The sequence below is a fragment of the Glandiceps talaboti genome, chromosome 7 (genome assembly GCF_964340395.1).
Source record: "Glandiceps talaboti chromosome 7, keGlaTala1.1, whole genome shotgun sequence".
Classification (NCBI taxonomy): domain Eukaryota; kingdom Metazoa; phylum Hemichordata; class Enteropneusta; family Spengelidae; genus Glandiceps; species Glandiceps talaboti.
This window is the reverse complement of record NC_135555.1, coordinates 4,812,589-4,826,919: the sequence shown is the minus strand read 5'-3', so window position 1 is coordinate 4,826,919 and position 14,331 is coordinate 4,812,589. Positions and strand designations below refer to the sequence as shown.

Below are 14,331 nucleotides of genomic sequence, written 5' to 3'. Positions count from 1 at the left end.
GATCAAAAAAATTGCCCGCCCACTGAAAAACTACCTTAAAACAGTTTTTTGCAAGAAGAATTTCGTTGACTGCATCTGTAGCTTACAACATGTATGGTTACAGGAGTGCAAACTATTCTAACAGTCTATTCTAAACCAAGCATACATAATGTTTGTCCTTCATTTGAGAAATATCACGACAGCAGACAGATTATTTTTTCAATATCTCCACTAGAATACTACACTACCGCCTACATATGATGCTTGAGACATGTTGACTCTAATAATACGGGAATAAGCTAATTCTTTGTTCGCATTGTTCAAATGTCAGACGATCACATTTTGTTGTGAAAGTTGCTTTCCATTTCTTTTATATCATTACTGTTATTGTGCCATTTATATCACCATCATTAGTAATCTATTGTGTTTTCTCATCCAATAATTTAGCTTGTTCTACTTCAGGTTTTAAAACCCCACTTCCCATCATAAAATGAAGTGTCAGTACTTTACATATGTCTAATTTCACATCATGAAATGATGTCACTCAACTATTAAAGTTTCCCTTGTACAGAATTTAATAAATAATACATGTGCCATTCATTCAGTCTAGTTTTTGTCAGTAATATATTCAAATACAGATCACTGTTGTAGGACCCTCTCCCCAAACATCCATCCCAGTTCATCATTAAACGCAAGTGTTGTTGGTGGCAACCCCCTCCCATCTATACATCCTAATTACAGTCATTTCCAAACTCACTTTGACTGAGTGAAAATGATGAAGTGATGTAACAAATATAAAACTGGGTACTAGTTGCCATGGTAACTAGTTTCCAAGGACACAAGAAACACTATTTGTAGACTGACTTATGATCTATGTTTTACATGATAAAACGTTTAGACTTTGACATTACTAAATGGTGTTAGCGATCAAATGAATATTATCACAAAGTTTGCATGCCAGAAGTATGCAATAAAGCACACTATCTGTGAGACTTGGTGTCAAACACGAGACATTGCATCGATCATTTCCTGCTGCAAGTACACATATTTCAAATGTTGATGCAGCCTTGTGAACATTTAAAAAAAAAATAGTATTAATGGCATTGTAGCACAACTGTCCATACTTTATGTTATTTCTTTTATGCAAATGAGAACATTTGTGGCCATTTTTGGAATGTCTGTCCACTTGTCCACTCATCTATTAATCCCTGTTGATATCTTTGCAATGTACACATGGTTGTTACTATGGGCATGGACTTGTTGCCAGGCACATTTGTATATTAATCCATTTGTCTAATGTGGGGACCTGGGATTGAAACTCTGGCCTTTAAACCAAAAGAAGACCACTAATCTGTCTGTGTGTACACAACCAAAATAAAATGTCTGGTGACGCACTCAACACATCTGTTGCATGTGAAATCTCCCATTACCAATCACCTCTCACATCATCAGGTGTGTGCTTGATGTGTTGTGCATTGCTAATAAACTTAGAACTTATAGAACTTTTAAAACTGTATTCAAACTAGAAAACTACCTAATCAAGATTAAGAATCCCACTTGTCATAGATTAATTACAAAATTTAGAGTCTCTGATTTTCATTTACAAATAGAGTTGGGTAGAAGGTGTATGCCGAAAATTCCTGCCAATGAAAGATTTTGCAAGTATTGCCCCTCAATGGTTGAAGATGAATTTCATTTTATTATTCATTGCCCACAACACGAAAATGAGAGAGAGGTTTTATTTTCTTCGATATCTTTGAAATGTGCTTATTTTAACACTTTAAACAGTCAAGATAAATTTTTGTATATTCTAAGTTCAGATGATAAACTTCCTTTTGCCAAATTTCTTTTAGATACATCTCGAAAGATCCCCCCAGCAGAAAAGTAATGTGTATTGTATTTTTGTCTTGTATTGTATTGTATTGTATCGTATTGTGTTTACTATACCATGCTTTCCACAGCATGTTGTTAAGTAATAAAGTTAATTAATTATAACTGGAGTCAAAAAAATGATGTCACTATATAAACATTATAGGTATTCAACTGGTCAACAGGTTCCTTTGTATATGAGCAAAGCGACTATGTGATAAAACTATAAACACCTACAGTTGTAAAGTGTTGTCCACAGCATTCATGCAGTGAAAGTCTTTTGTAATGTGGTTGTGCCAGGAACACAACAGCACCAATCATGTAATGAGATGTAAGTAGGTCATATTTGTATGGGCAAGGCAATACATAGAACCAAACACCATATATGCTTGGAAGTACATATTTTCGCAAAGTAACTGCAAATTTGAGTCACACTTCTAATTTTGTATGTATACAAGTTCTATCAGGTACATTATAGATAATGGCAATATATTGTTTATTAACCCGTATACATAATGCAGCATAGAAATAATTACTGGTAAAAAAGTGACATAAGGGAGAGATAAAAACACTTAAACAGAAACATTTCTTTCTGCCAGGCACTACATACTGTAATGCTGACAGGAAAACTTACCATGATGATACCCTATTAATTATCGTTCCTGTGGAGTATTACATTGTATTTTTTATTATATAGTAATATTTTTGTAAATAAAACCTGACAGTGTATGGGAAATGATAAAACACACATTGTTATAATATATCTATGATCTCAAACACGATATCAAGGTGATATATATAAGTTGCAGTAACTGCAGTGTAGCCTTCTTTTTGTTTGCTGAATCTTTTATCTTTTACACTTTTTTTATTTTCTGTCAAGCTTAGCAAAACAAAACAAAACAAAACAAAACAAAACAAAACAAAATCCACACAACAGCAAATTATTAATGTGACAGAGCAGAACATTGCTACAGTTACCACAGGTAGGAAGAGATCTACCTCCAATGCATGAAAGGCCTCCAGATGATGCTTCCCAAGACAACACCCCCCCCCCTTCCCCCACGACGTAACTATTACCCTTGTGTTTTACTGTATTCTCATTTAATGCCAATGGCCTTCAACTTCAGGAATCAATCATTCATTGAACTAGGTGGGAATCAATGCGGACTGGATTTTTTACATTCGTCTTTCCAATCAAATGGATTTCAGGCTATCATTGAACTCAAGCACAACAGTCCGCCAACAGGGTTTCTACTGTGAGTGGAGGTGTAAATGCTAACGTAACGATACTGTATTACAAACTAGACCAATCTCCGACAGTCAACACATGTAAAACTATCGGAACGCTATCATACCTCTGTAGAGTCGATCTGGAAACTTATTCTCCCACGTCGTCACAATTTTACCAGTTACAACAAACGTCCATTCAGCTGCCTAGCGAGATCTCGATCCGTGCTGTCTGCTCTGTGAGAATGTGTGGTCCTCACACTTCTGAAGTTGTCAGAGAAGTTGTGTAGTCTCACTGTTTTTCTCACTGTAGTTTGTACATAAATACGAGTGATGCGCGCGTACGTATATGATTAGCATAATCAGTTCACTGACGGAAGTGACATCATTACGATATGGAACACGAGGCTGACTGAATAAGGCACGCTTATCTGGCTACTAAACCCATTATTACATTGAATTGGTTGCCTTCTTGAAACTCTTTAAAATCGTGGCAACGTGACATGGCTTCCAAAGATGCTATCCAGACAGTGAAAGAATGCATCAGATCATTCCCAGACTTCCCAAAGCCTGGTATTAATTTCAGGTAAACGTTTCGTACGATCCGAATTTGTAATCAAATGAGTACAAATCAAAACAGTGGTCTGAGATGAAACATGTCAGGCGAAGACCGTGTTTCATCTCAATTTTGGCTAAAGTTATGTCACATTTCTACCTTGTTTGGGGAATGTTATTGTTAGTGTCATTGTATATGATTATTGAAATCGATATGGGAACGAGCAGAAATTAAGGAGGAGGAGGGGTCCGAAGGGGAGGGTGGAGCCATGATACTATAGTGTGAAGTCTGAAATGACCATGTATGAGATACTTTTGTTCATGCGTTGTAACTATTTTAACAATTAAACCCCAGGAGCAGTCATTTCCCTTCTACCTCCATGCCTCCTAACCCCATGCTTCCTACCACAGTACACTTCTTTACAGCAATCAATACATTTCATTTGCCAACTATACAAAAATATTACAATAGTATTAATTGTGAGGCCAGCAGGTGATAGCCAAGAGTATGTCTACCTTAACATCATGTCTTTGATAATCAATCAAAGAATTCTGCCCAATCATACATTGGTGTACAACTTCATTGGGGGCTGCAGTTACAGTTACATAATGTCCGAATATTGTATATTTGTCAGTTCAGGAATTGCTGCTTATACATTGTTTACACCATTCTAATAGTTGAAAGTTTTCTCATTTGCATGAACACTTTTTTTTCACGATTTCTCACTGAGCTATATGGGCTGAAGAGATGATTTGATATATACCACATGTAACATCAAGACTATAGGTACCAGAATGTGATGCCAACTTCTCTAGTGTAATGGCCTGAACATTAGTCATTTTCTATCAGATTTAATAGTAGGCTGTGATTGTCCACTCCTCTGGCTGTATATAATTATAATGTACATCCCTAATTAATGTGTCATACATACATTGTATACCTATCTACTGATCACACCTATCACATCCTATACAAAGTTGTGTGGAGAATACTGTCTACACAACATCATTACAATTGAACCTGTTGTCATTTTTTCCTGCTGCTTACCAGTGAAAGTGCCATTGAAAATGTATGACACATGATTGTTTATATGTTGTATGCAAATGAGTATGCAATCTTTCCATGTATGATTGCACAGTATGATTTTTACAGACTCTGTTTTTGATATATATTATAAGTTTATGTAATAATAACAGAACCCCATGACATACAAGCTCAGACCACTATAGTGGTCTGAGATACCAGTGACAATGTAAGTAACAATGTAAGTTTACATGCATTCTTGCAATGTTTACTGCTGCTCACTGTTTCTATGTTCAGACATGGTTCAGACTGCAAGTGTGAGTTTCACTCTGAGGCTTACACAAAGTAGTAAAACTAATAAGCTAGATTTGGGACTCAATTCACACTGAATTTTTGTACCTGACACAGATCACATACCAAAGTCATCCAGTATTAGCTAGCCTTCATTTGATACTCTGAACTTTAACCCTGGAACCTTCTTTATCTAGGAAACTATAATTAATAATCAAATGGAATTTTGTGTCAGACACTAAAGATATAACTCTAAACACCCCATTGTACCGGACCTAAATTTAACCCTACTCAGAGTCGACATTAAGTGTTCATATTTGTGATTTTATGTTAGGTAAGACTAGAGTGACTCAGAGTTAAGTGAGAACCCCAAACGATTGTGAAAATACTGCCCCCCCCCTCCCCCCCCCTCCCACCAACATCACAACCACTTGTGCTAGTACTTGGAGTCACAATATGCCACACTTACACTCACACGTCATAGGGTATACTGTCATACTATTATATTATTAGTGTCTGTGGGTGGCCACTGTCCCTTTAAACCTATTGTCTGTTTTCATTCAAACTGACGTGAAAAAAGAATCTAAAGGTGTACTAATCAAATACAACAACCAGTATTAAAGGATATCAAACACCTGTGGGTGTTTTTTTTACAAGATTTGGATGTAACATTTGCATATGAATGGTGCTAATGATGACAGAGATTCCCATTTGTGTTTTCATAAATATCATAATTGAAGTCGTGATCTGGATCTATTGCTCAAGTGCTTTTGAGCATGTGTTGTTTTCTCTCTCATATTGTTAGAGGTCTTTCCATTGACATGATTTATCATCTTTATTTTTCAGAGACATTTTTCCAGTTTTAAAAGATCCCAAAGTATTTGCGCTATTGATTGATATTTTGGCAGACACGATTAAGACAAGAGTTGGTCAAGTTGATGTGATTGTTGGTAGGTGTTGGTACAAATTTGTAGATTATAGCTTAGGGTATATCAGCTGCTGACAATCTAGCAAAAGAAAAATATGATATACTGTGAATGTAGGTATTTTGGCTCTAAACATATTTTTTCAGCATATTTAAGGGAACAAGACAAGGCTGGTTTTTTTCCTAGCTGCTATTAGTTGATATCCAGTTAGTCAATGTTTGTAGGATAATAAATCAGCATAAAGAATGGAATCATTTCTGTTAAATCCTTAGTGACTACAGACAATAAAAGGCAGATTTATTTATTAAGCATGAATAATAAACATACAGAAATCATGTAGTTTAAGTATGCTACAGACTAAACGTTTTTCCCGCCAAAAATAAAGTGGAGCCAAAATTTCTTTCCTATCAAATTTTTGATGGCCATTCACAACTACCAGTGTCTAATCTGACTGAAATATAATGTTTAGGTTGTGTAGCTGTTGGATTCAGTCATATTATGTGTATTTTTGCTAATTTGTGCATTACTACCGTTAGTTTTGGGAACTGAAATCATTTACCCCAAAATCACATTTTAGGGCTAATTTGCATCTTCATAATGTGGTCATTACAATTAGAAAAAATTATCTTCAGAGATGTCATTTCACATTATTAGAACTAATTTGCATCTTCATAAGGTGGTCATTACATTGAGAACGATTTTTTTATCTGAGAAATCCTTTGACCAAAAATTACATTTTTAGACACATTATCGTGCATCTTCTTACGGCCCAGATATGGGTTTTGTTGCCCGAGGGTCCAGACTTTAGGAGGACCCATATGCCATACCTCTGAGGTCCACAAAACCCACATCTGGGCCATAAAATTGTTATCATATATATGCTATGTAGTGGCACCTAAACATCATTTAAATCACGTAACCACATAAATTCGTAGAAAACATTATTTTATGCTCAAGAACGTAAAGATAATGGGAGAAAATCAAAACCGAATCACTGAGCAAACAGATATTGATGAGTGGGCTACATACCATATCTGGGCAAAGTGTACCAGGGAATGGTACAGAAAATGATGCTAGGTATATGATATGGGGGGGGGGGGGGGGTGTCATTACATTTCATCTGAAAGCCATAAGATCATGCCACCAAATTTCAAACCAATCTGCCGAGTAGAAGTAACCAAAATAGGATTATATAGCTTTGGAAAGATGAAAGTTCACACTTGATAGGTTTAGGAAGACGTATTATACTTCATCATAATGTATTACGACTCCAAGGGAGTGTTTCTCTATTTGGCCATGTACTGTTGATATTTCAGTTCTTAGAATTTTGACACCAAGGTGTCTTCAGAAATGTGTCACATTTACGCTATTGTTGAATGTGATAAGTACCATTACTAAGAATGATGCCGTGATGTATGATGTGGATCTCAAGTGAGTGTATAAACAGTGCATGTAAGATAAATATAGGTAGTATATTTATCTTACATGAGTGTTGGCTACAAGGAAGGCAAGACACATCACATCTTGTCATTTAGTCATGTTAATCTTTTTTTTTCAATATTCTGGCAGTTAGATTTCATATTTGGTAGGAGTGTATAGTTGCTAGGGATGGCTATATGATAAATCATTTCAAGATGATGGAGTCATAATGGTCAAAAAGTTACTGAAGCTGGCTTGGAATCTGTTTGTTGCTGGTTCAAGCATAGACCCTACATGAAACCTGTATAGGGTATATGGTTCAAGCCTAAATGTTTCCGAATGGTGAAAGTCATTTAGCAAGATTTCAACTACAATTGTGCTTCAGTCAACCCAGCTGTGTAGTTTGGGAACCTAGTTGGAGAGAGGTTATAATGTGAATGCTTTAATCCTATGCACTTTAACAGATGCTGCAATGGGTTGTATGCTCCCCGGGGAACTGAGGAAGTATCAATGACCATTGTGCCATTATAGGTCCATGCCAGGAATGATATCAGATAATTGTAAAGCCCTCTGAGTTTTGAGGATAGTGTGAGAAAGCACTAAAACATAAAACTAGCATTATTATGATAATTATCTGATCCTTGATATTTCACCAAAATGTACTTGGGGTGAAAGGTCTCACACTTTTTGGTAAATGTTTTGATATTTGTTGTGGATGTTCATGGCAATATCTCCTGACTGAATACTGTGATTCATTGTGATTCAATTTACAAGTCAGCCAATCAGTTATTGGTGTTTCAATATAATCAGTTGTGATACCGTGCCATTATCATTATTTCAGTGTTTGATCAAGGATTTGTAAAATGGGGGCCCTCTGCTCAACAAAAAGGTGGCCATTCCCAAAAAATGAGGGCCATGAAAAATGTGACCAAATTTTAGCCCATATTTAGGTGTCCGAAAAGATAATATTAATAATTATTATTATTTGAATAAAAAAACCACAATGATAGTACATGTAGTATGCTGCACACACTAATTTTACCAACTAATGTTTACATTCTTAGGCTTAGAAGCAAGGGGTTTCTTGTTTGGGCCAATGGTTGCAGTTAAACTTGGGGCAGCATTTGTTCCAATTAGAAAGAAAGGAAAATTACCTGGCAAATGTGCAAGTGTAGAGTACACCTTAGAATATGGCAAGGTAAGTTGATGAAAAGTGTTTGAATTAACTATCTCGCATTACAGATTTTTAAAATGTGGAAAATTGTGTTGGTCCAACATAATAGGTCTGCAATGCATATGCACAGCCACTGTTAAGAAGGTCGAGCTATAGCTGAAATTAATCAGCTGTGTGCAAAGTCATAATTTGAACTTCATTATCATTGAACAAGCCAAAAAAATTCACCATTTTGGTAGCAAGCTTATTTTACAGCAGCCATATTAGATTCTTGCAAGTCCCATGGCTGTATGGTGTTACTTGCAGACAACCTGAAAATGACAACAAGCGTGTTGGCTGTAGTCATAAATTGCTGGCTGGCATTGTGCTTGTTGAACAAACAAACAAACAAACAAACAATGACATTTCTTTTATTGGTTTAAAAGTAGATTTATGGTATTATCAAAATTCACAATTCTGTTGTTTGTTACTTTCCAGGATATATTTGAAGCCCAGAGTGATGCCATCAAAGAAGGCCAAAAAGTTGTCATTATTGATGATCTGCTTGCTACAGGAGGTAATGGTGTTGTTTTGTTTACCTAACAGTCTCTCAAAACCACAGAAATAGTAACTTTGGACAATTGAATTGAATTGAATTGGGATTTATTCCACCAGAATTTGTACTTTCTCTTTTTCTATGTATTGTGTATTTCTATTTTTATTTTTATTCAGAATTTAAAAAAAAAAAATTTCATTTCCACTTATCTTGCAGGTACAATGAAAGCTGCCAGTAAATTGGTGTCTGATATGGGAGGAGAAGTAACGCTATGTTTGGTTGTCATAGAGCTGATAGATTTAGATGGCCAGAGTAAACTAAGTCATCCATTCCATTCCCTAATCCATTATTAACATATGTTAAATATATTAATGATGGCAGATCAGTTATCGGCAATCTAACATAGACACAGACTACAACGTATGTTATGACATATTGACATAACCTATCTGTAGGATTACACTCACAATAAGGTGGCATTTCTTGTAGCAAGTTGTTTTCAAAAATGGCCACACATTCAACCTCATTCAGTGTTCACACTATCTCGATTCCAGGATGATTATGTCCTTGTAACCATAGACACTGTCTATACTACAACCAAGACACCACAATCACCCACTTGTTTCATCTACTCCATGTAACAACAATAGTTTTAGTTTGTGTCTATCTTAGGTTGTCGATAGAGCATTTTCCGTAGCAGTAATTTTTTCTCAGAAAGAATCTCTCTGACCCAAAGTGTGATATCATTGGTGTAGGTTTGCTTGGAGAATTTCCACCAGAGACATTTTTATGAAATTACATATATCATAAACCAGAATTGTATGACAGTTCTGAATACTATAGCCATTAATTCATTTATTTATCAGGAACTTCTTAATTGTAAAAATATAGGTATTTTCAGTGATTATGGGCTAGTTTACAGCACAGATTGAGTAGAAAGACTTGTAATGTTTCAAAGGATAGACTGAAAGATTTGTTTTTGTGGGGGGTAGGGGGAGGGGAAGGTTGATAAAAAGAACACCCACAATGGTAAGTCACTTCACAATGAACTGCAGAGTTTCAATATTGGAAAGTTTCCATTCTGTAAGATTTTAATGATTTAAATGAGTTGCTAAAACAATATTTTTTTTCTAAAATACCATGGTAACCATGGCAATTGTTTCGATTTTGATAGTGACTAAGTTTGTTGTAATTGTTCAAAGCATGTGTAATTGATCTCATAAAAAAGCTGTCTGTACAACCTATTTGATATAAACATACTGTGACTAATTTTAGACAAATTAATGAAATCCAAATTTGTACATTTTGAAGAATTGATTGTTTTTGTTGGTTGATTGTATTATTTGGCCTGTGTTCAAAAACAACTTATGAATGAAAGTACGTCATATACCTGACTGTAATATATTTTTTGTAAGTAATCTGAGCACTGTAATTTCAATTTGAGTGTGTTTGAAAAATATATTTATGCTGCATATGAAATACAGACTACCAAATGTGAAATGCCTCGGGATCAAGTCCTCACTCTCCATGTCTCAAAGCTTTCCCCTATTTTTCTTTTCAAAGAAATTACACTCATTTCATCATAGTAAGTCATCAAAGATCTACAAGTTAGTCATTATGTATTCTGTTGGCTAAAGGCTTTGTAAATGGCAGTATAGAAAATGACATTAATGAGTGTATGTCTCCACTTACGGAAAACATATTGCCAGTGCTCCTATGTAATTCTTATTGTTCAGCAGTACAGTCTTCAAATGTCAAACCACTTGACATTTTCATCTCATATTTTCAGAACTTCAACATTATTTGCATATGTATAAGACCTATCATGAGATTTTCCATTGTCATGGTGATCTTGATTGTCTGAAATCATGCTCCTTTGTATTTCCTGATTGATTGGATACGGTTGTTTGTCTTGACATTAAAGGGGCACAAGCTGAGTTTATGCATATTTAGGCATATTTTTTGCTGTATATTCAAAAAGTACTCGCAGTATTGTACTTACTGAAGTAGACTTAACCACCACTTGCAATTAACTGAACTAAAACCTGGTATTAAGATATAACTCATAAATGATCTGATGACATAATTTATCATATGTATCAAAAATGTTCAGAAAATCCCTACCATGCAATCATCTGTTCTAACAATGCCAGAAGATAATTGTAATGCTATAGAAGACATGCATCAACATTAACATTATACTGGGATGTGGGTTTTTAGTATTTTCACTTTAGTAACAACTTTATAAGTTCAACTTATGCCACTTTAACCAAGTAAAAATAGACACCTCTCATTAGGGTGCCAAGGATATGAGCAGAGGAGTTTGTGTATGGTTAAATACAAAAAATACATTTTTACTCATAACTAAGAATTAATCTTAACTTTTAACTTCAATTCTTGAGACAAGTAAATGAAATATACCATCAAGTACAAAGATTTGAAGTTGCCATAACATTTAAATGATGAACAAATGACATGTAATGTACTTATTATCAGCATTCTACTCTGAATCAAATGTTTCTGAAGAATTAGTCAACATCACATCATATTCAGAGAGGATTTGGTATGAAATTTATCCCTTTAAGGAACATTGTCAGTTTGTCATGTCTTGCTCTTCTCTGGTATTGAAGGAGAAAGTATGAACAACTTGCAAAATCATTTTATTAATCTGCTGTCCTTTGATGTAAGATATTTATTTTAACTGCTCGATATTATGGGCAATTTGCAATTATTGTGAAAAAAATGTCAAGTTTAAATATGATGTGTGTCTTATCAATGGGAATAGTGATACTTTGATAATTCATATTGATATTCATGTAATATTGTATTGGAAAAAATATGACAAAATATTGCAGTAATTGTGTGTTTGAATGTTAGGACTGGTATCTGATAGTTGCAATGAATATGATGGACACAAGGCTGTAAAATATGCCACCAGAGTGTCTGTATCATCTCTCCCCCCTCAGGACTGTTGGCACACTGTAGGATAGTGCTAAGGAATCCAAATAAAAGACTCATACCTACTGTTGCCAAAAGAGATGTCAGATATGTGTATATGTGTTCCTTATATGTCAACAAAACTTAAATTCATCAATCAACAGTGCAACAACAGTTGCTTATATGTGATATGTGATCTCCTATTTTTGGACTGATATGATTGGATGCAACAACATTTTGTTGCAGAACAGCAATCATGCAGTTCATTTGTGGAAAGGGATGGGAAGAGCGCCCTCAGTGGCCAATGTTTCATTCTAAATAGTCACATGTACAGTAATGCAATTTCATGAAGCACTCAAGAGTGCACGATATTAAAATCTTGTGCTTTGAAATCATGAGAATCTTCAGATCAGCTGTTATAACAACATGGCATCAACTAATTAATTGCGAGTGTAAAGACTTCTGCTTTTCTTCAGGGTGAAGAAAAACACTTGAAAGTTAAAACAGAAATATTTTATAAAACAGAAATTTTTCAGCATTTGAAGACTTTGCATGCCCTGCCTGCAGAAATTCATTACTTGCTACCAATGTGTTTGTAATTTGTGATGGACATTCGTTTAAAACAAGTGCCTTGTTCACCGTTATTATTTCTGGGTAATACACATAAGAGTGTCAGTTTACTCATAGCAAAGGAACTACAATATCTTGTGTACATAATCATTGTATGATATTCAGTTTTTTGAGACATCATTATGGTGGTGGTAGTCTTATCAAATCAGATACATGTATATGAATAAAGATTTACTTTGAAGGGAATTGAACGAACGAATGCATACAGATTTATCTTCTTTCAACACTACATCTTGGGTCATTCATTTTGTTAGAGTGGCTCAAATTAGTTCTCTTTTTTGTTTCTCAAGTGTCAAAAATGTGATTTTTAGTTCTATAAAAGTTCAACTCAAAAACTACTAGACAGAATAGGCTAAAATTTTGTGTGTATGTTTCTGGGGATGTGTATATGAAGAATTATTCAGGGCATGATGATACCATCAGAGATATGCAAAATTGGTCTAAAAATGTGAATTTTGGTGAAATGTTACGTTTGGAAATCTACCATGTGGATAGGACTGAAATTTTATGGAGATGTTTCTAGGTGTCAATCTGCAGATGTTGTGCAAGACACTGACACAACTGTGCCTAGTAGCAAATACCTTATGAATATATTCCATTACAACAATTGTGCAGATAGCAACGATATCATATATTTATACTAGAAGATTACCATTCGTCACTTGCAAACTACAAGACAAACCAATAGAGGGCGCTGTTTAAGAAAGATGTACACATGTATTGTGTTGGGACAATCTTTCCACCTTCCTACTGAAAGGTAAATACCGTGAGATGTATCTAAAAGTATACAAACTTAAAAACCAATGTATTAGAGCCTCACAAGCTTGTTGTTTCCAATGGTTATGAATATAAACCTGGAATTATCCTAGTCTTGGTTTCCCAGACTTACCGCTCTTCCAACTCATAAAAAATATGTTTACTGGGCTTGTCTGTTGTAATTTAGATGTATTACTCACTTGAGAAGTGATAACTTGATGTGAAAGTACCTAAATTGTTTAGCCTACAATGTTGGACGTGAAGTATAGTACCCCAGCATGCACTGCTCTAGAAGCTACTTCCTGCGTGGGCGAGTTGGAATCTTGTTTCCCCAGACTCTCGTCTGGGTGGTCTCGTAGAAGAGTCCCCAGCGATGAGAGTCTGGGTAACCGAGACTAGAATTATCCTACAGAATACTGTGTTCCATCACAACATCCCTTGTTTCTATAAAAGGAACCTGTCACCAAATTAATTCATAATGACTGTTGCACATTCAGAACAAACTCACTAGATCAGTTCCTTCTATTGGAAGCAAAATGTCATCTTGATGTCCCAGGGTGTGATGTCCAGATTGATTAATACAGTCACAGGCTTACACTATGTCAGGTCATGTGATATCTTACCTGGGGCTACTATAAATGACAGTCCAGCTGTCAATATAGGGCCTGCATGTGTATAAATGTTCGTTAGTTTCTGCGTGTACAACTATATTAAACATGTGCACAGTTTCAGAGTCACATGACATTTATTAATACCATGGTTCAACTTCTCATTCACGACAGTCATGGAACAGTTGATGTATATACATTTTCATACGCTGTAATTAAATTTGTGATATATATGTTATGATGCATCTTTGGTGTCTACAATTTCAACCCGTTAAAGGCTAACACCCTATTTTAGGGTGTAATTACAAAGGGTTAATAGTACGATGATGTACATGTTATATTTACGGAAATCAAAAGAATGCAAGTAGGCATGTTTGTTTACATGTAATTCATGTCTTTAT

At 35.1% G+C, this 14,331-nt stretch overlaps 2 protein-coding genes across 3 annotated transcripts in view; one reads left to right on the top strand and one right to left on the bottom strand.

Moving 5' to 3' along the window:
* LOC144437158 (CD109 antigen-like) overlaps positions 1 to 3,390 on the bottom strand; it is a 49,339-nt gene extending 45,949 nt beyond the window's left edge. For both annotated transcript variants that reach the window (XM_078126027.1, XM_078126026.1), the window contains exon 1: positions 3,204 to 3,390. The gene's annotated coding sequence lies outside the window, so the exon portion shown is untranslated. The remainder of the gene's footprint in view (positions 1 to 3,203) is intronic.
* Positions 3,391 to 3,477: 87 nt separating this feature from the next.
* Positions 3,478 to 9,963, top strand: LOC144437279 (adenine phosphoribosyltransferase-like). The gene is made up of 5 exons (XM_078126199.1): positions 3,478 to 3,661; positions 5,792 to 5,895; positions 8,355 to 8,488; positions 8,942 to 9,020; positions 9,216 to 9,963. Exons 1-5 carry the CDS (start codon positions 3,579 to 3,581, stop codon positions 9,350 to 9,352), a joined length of 537 nt encoding a protein of 178 aa, XP_077982325.1. The 5' UTR covers positions 3,478 to 3,578; the 3' UTR covers positions 9,353 to 9,963.
* The last annotated feature ends 4,368 nt before the right edge of the window (positions 9,964 to 14,331 follow it).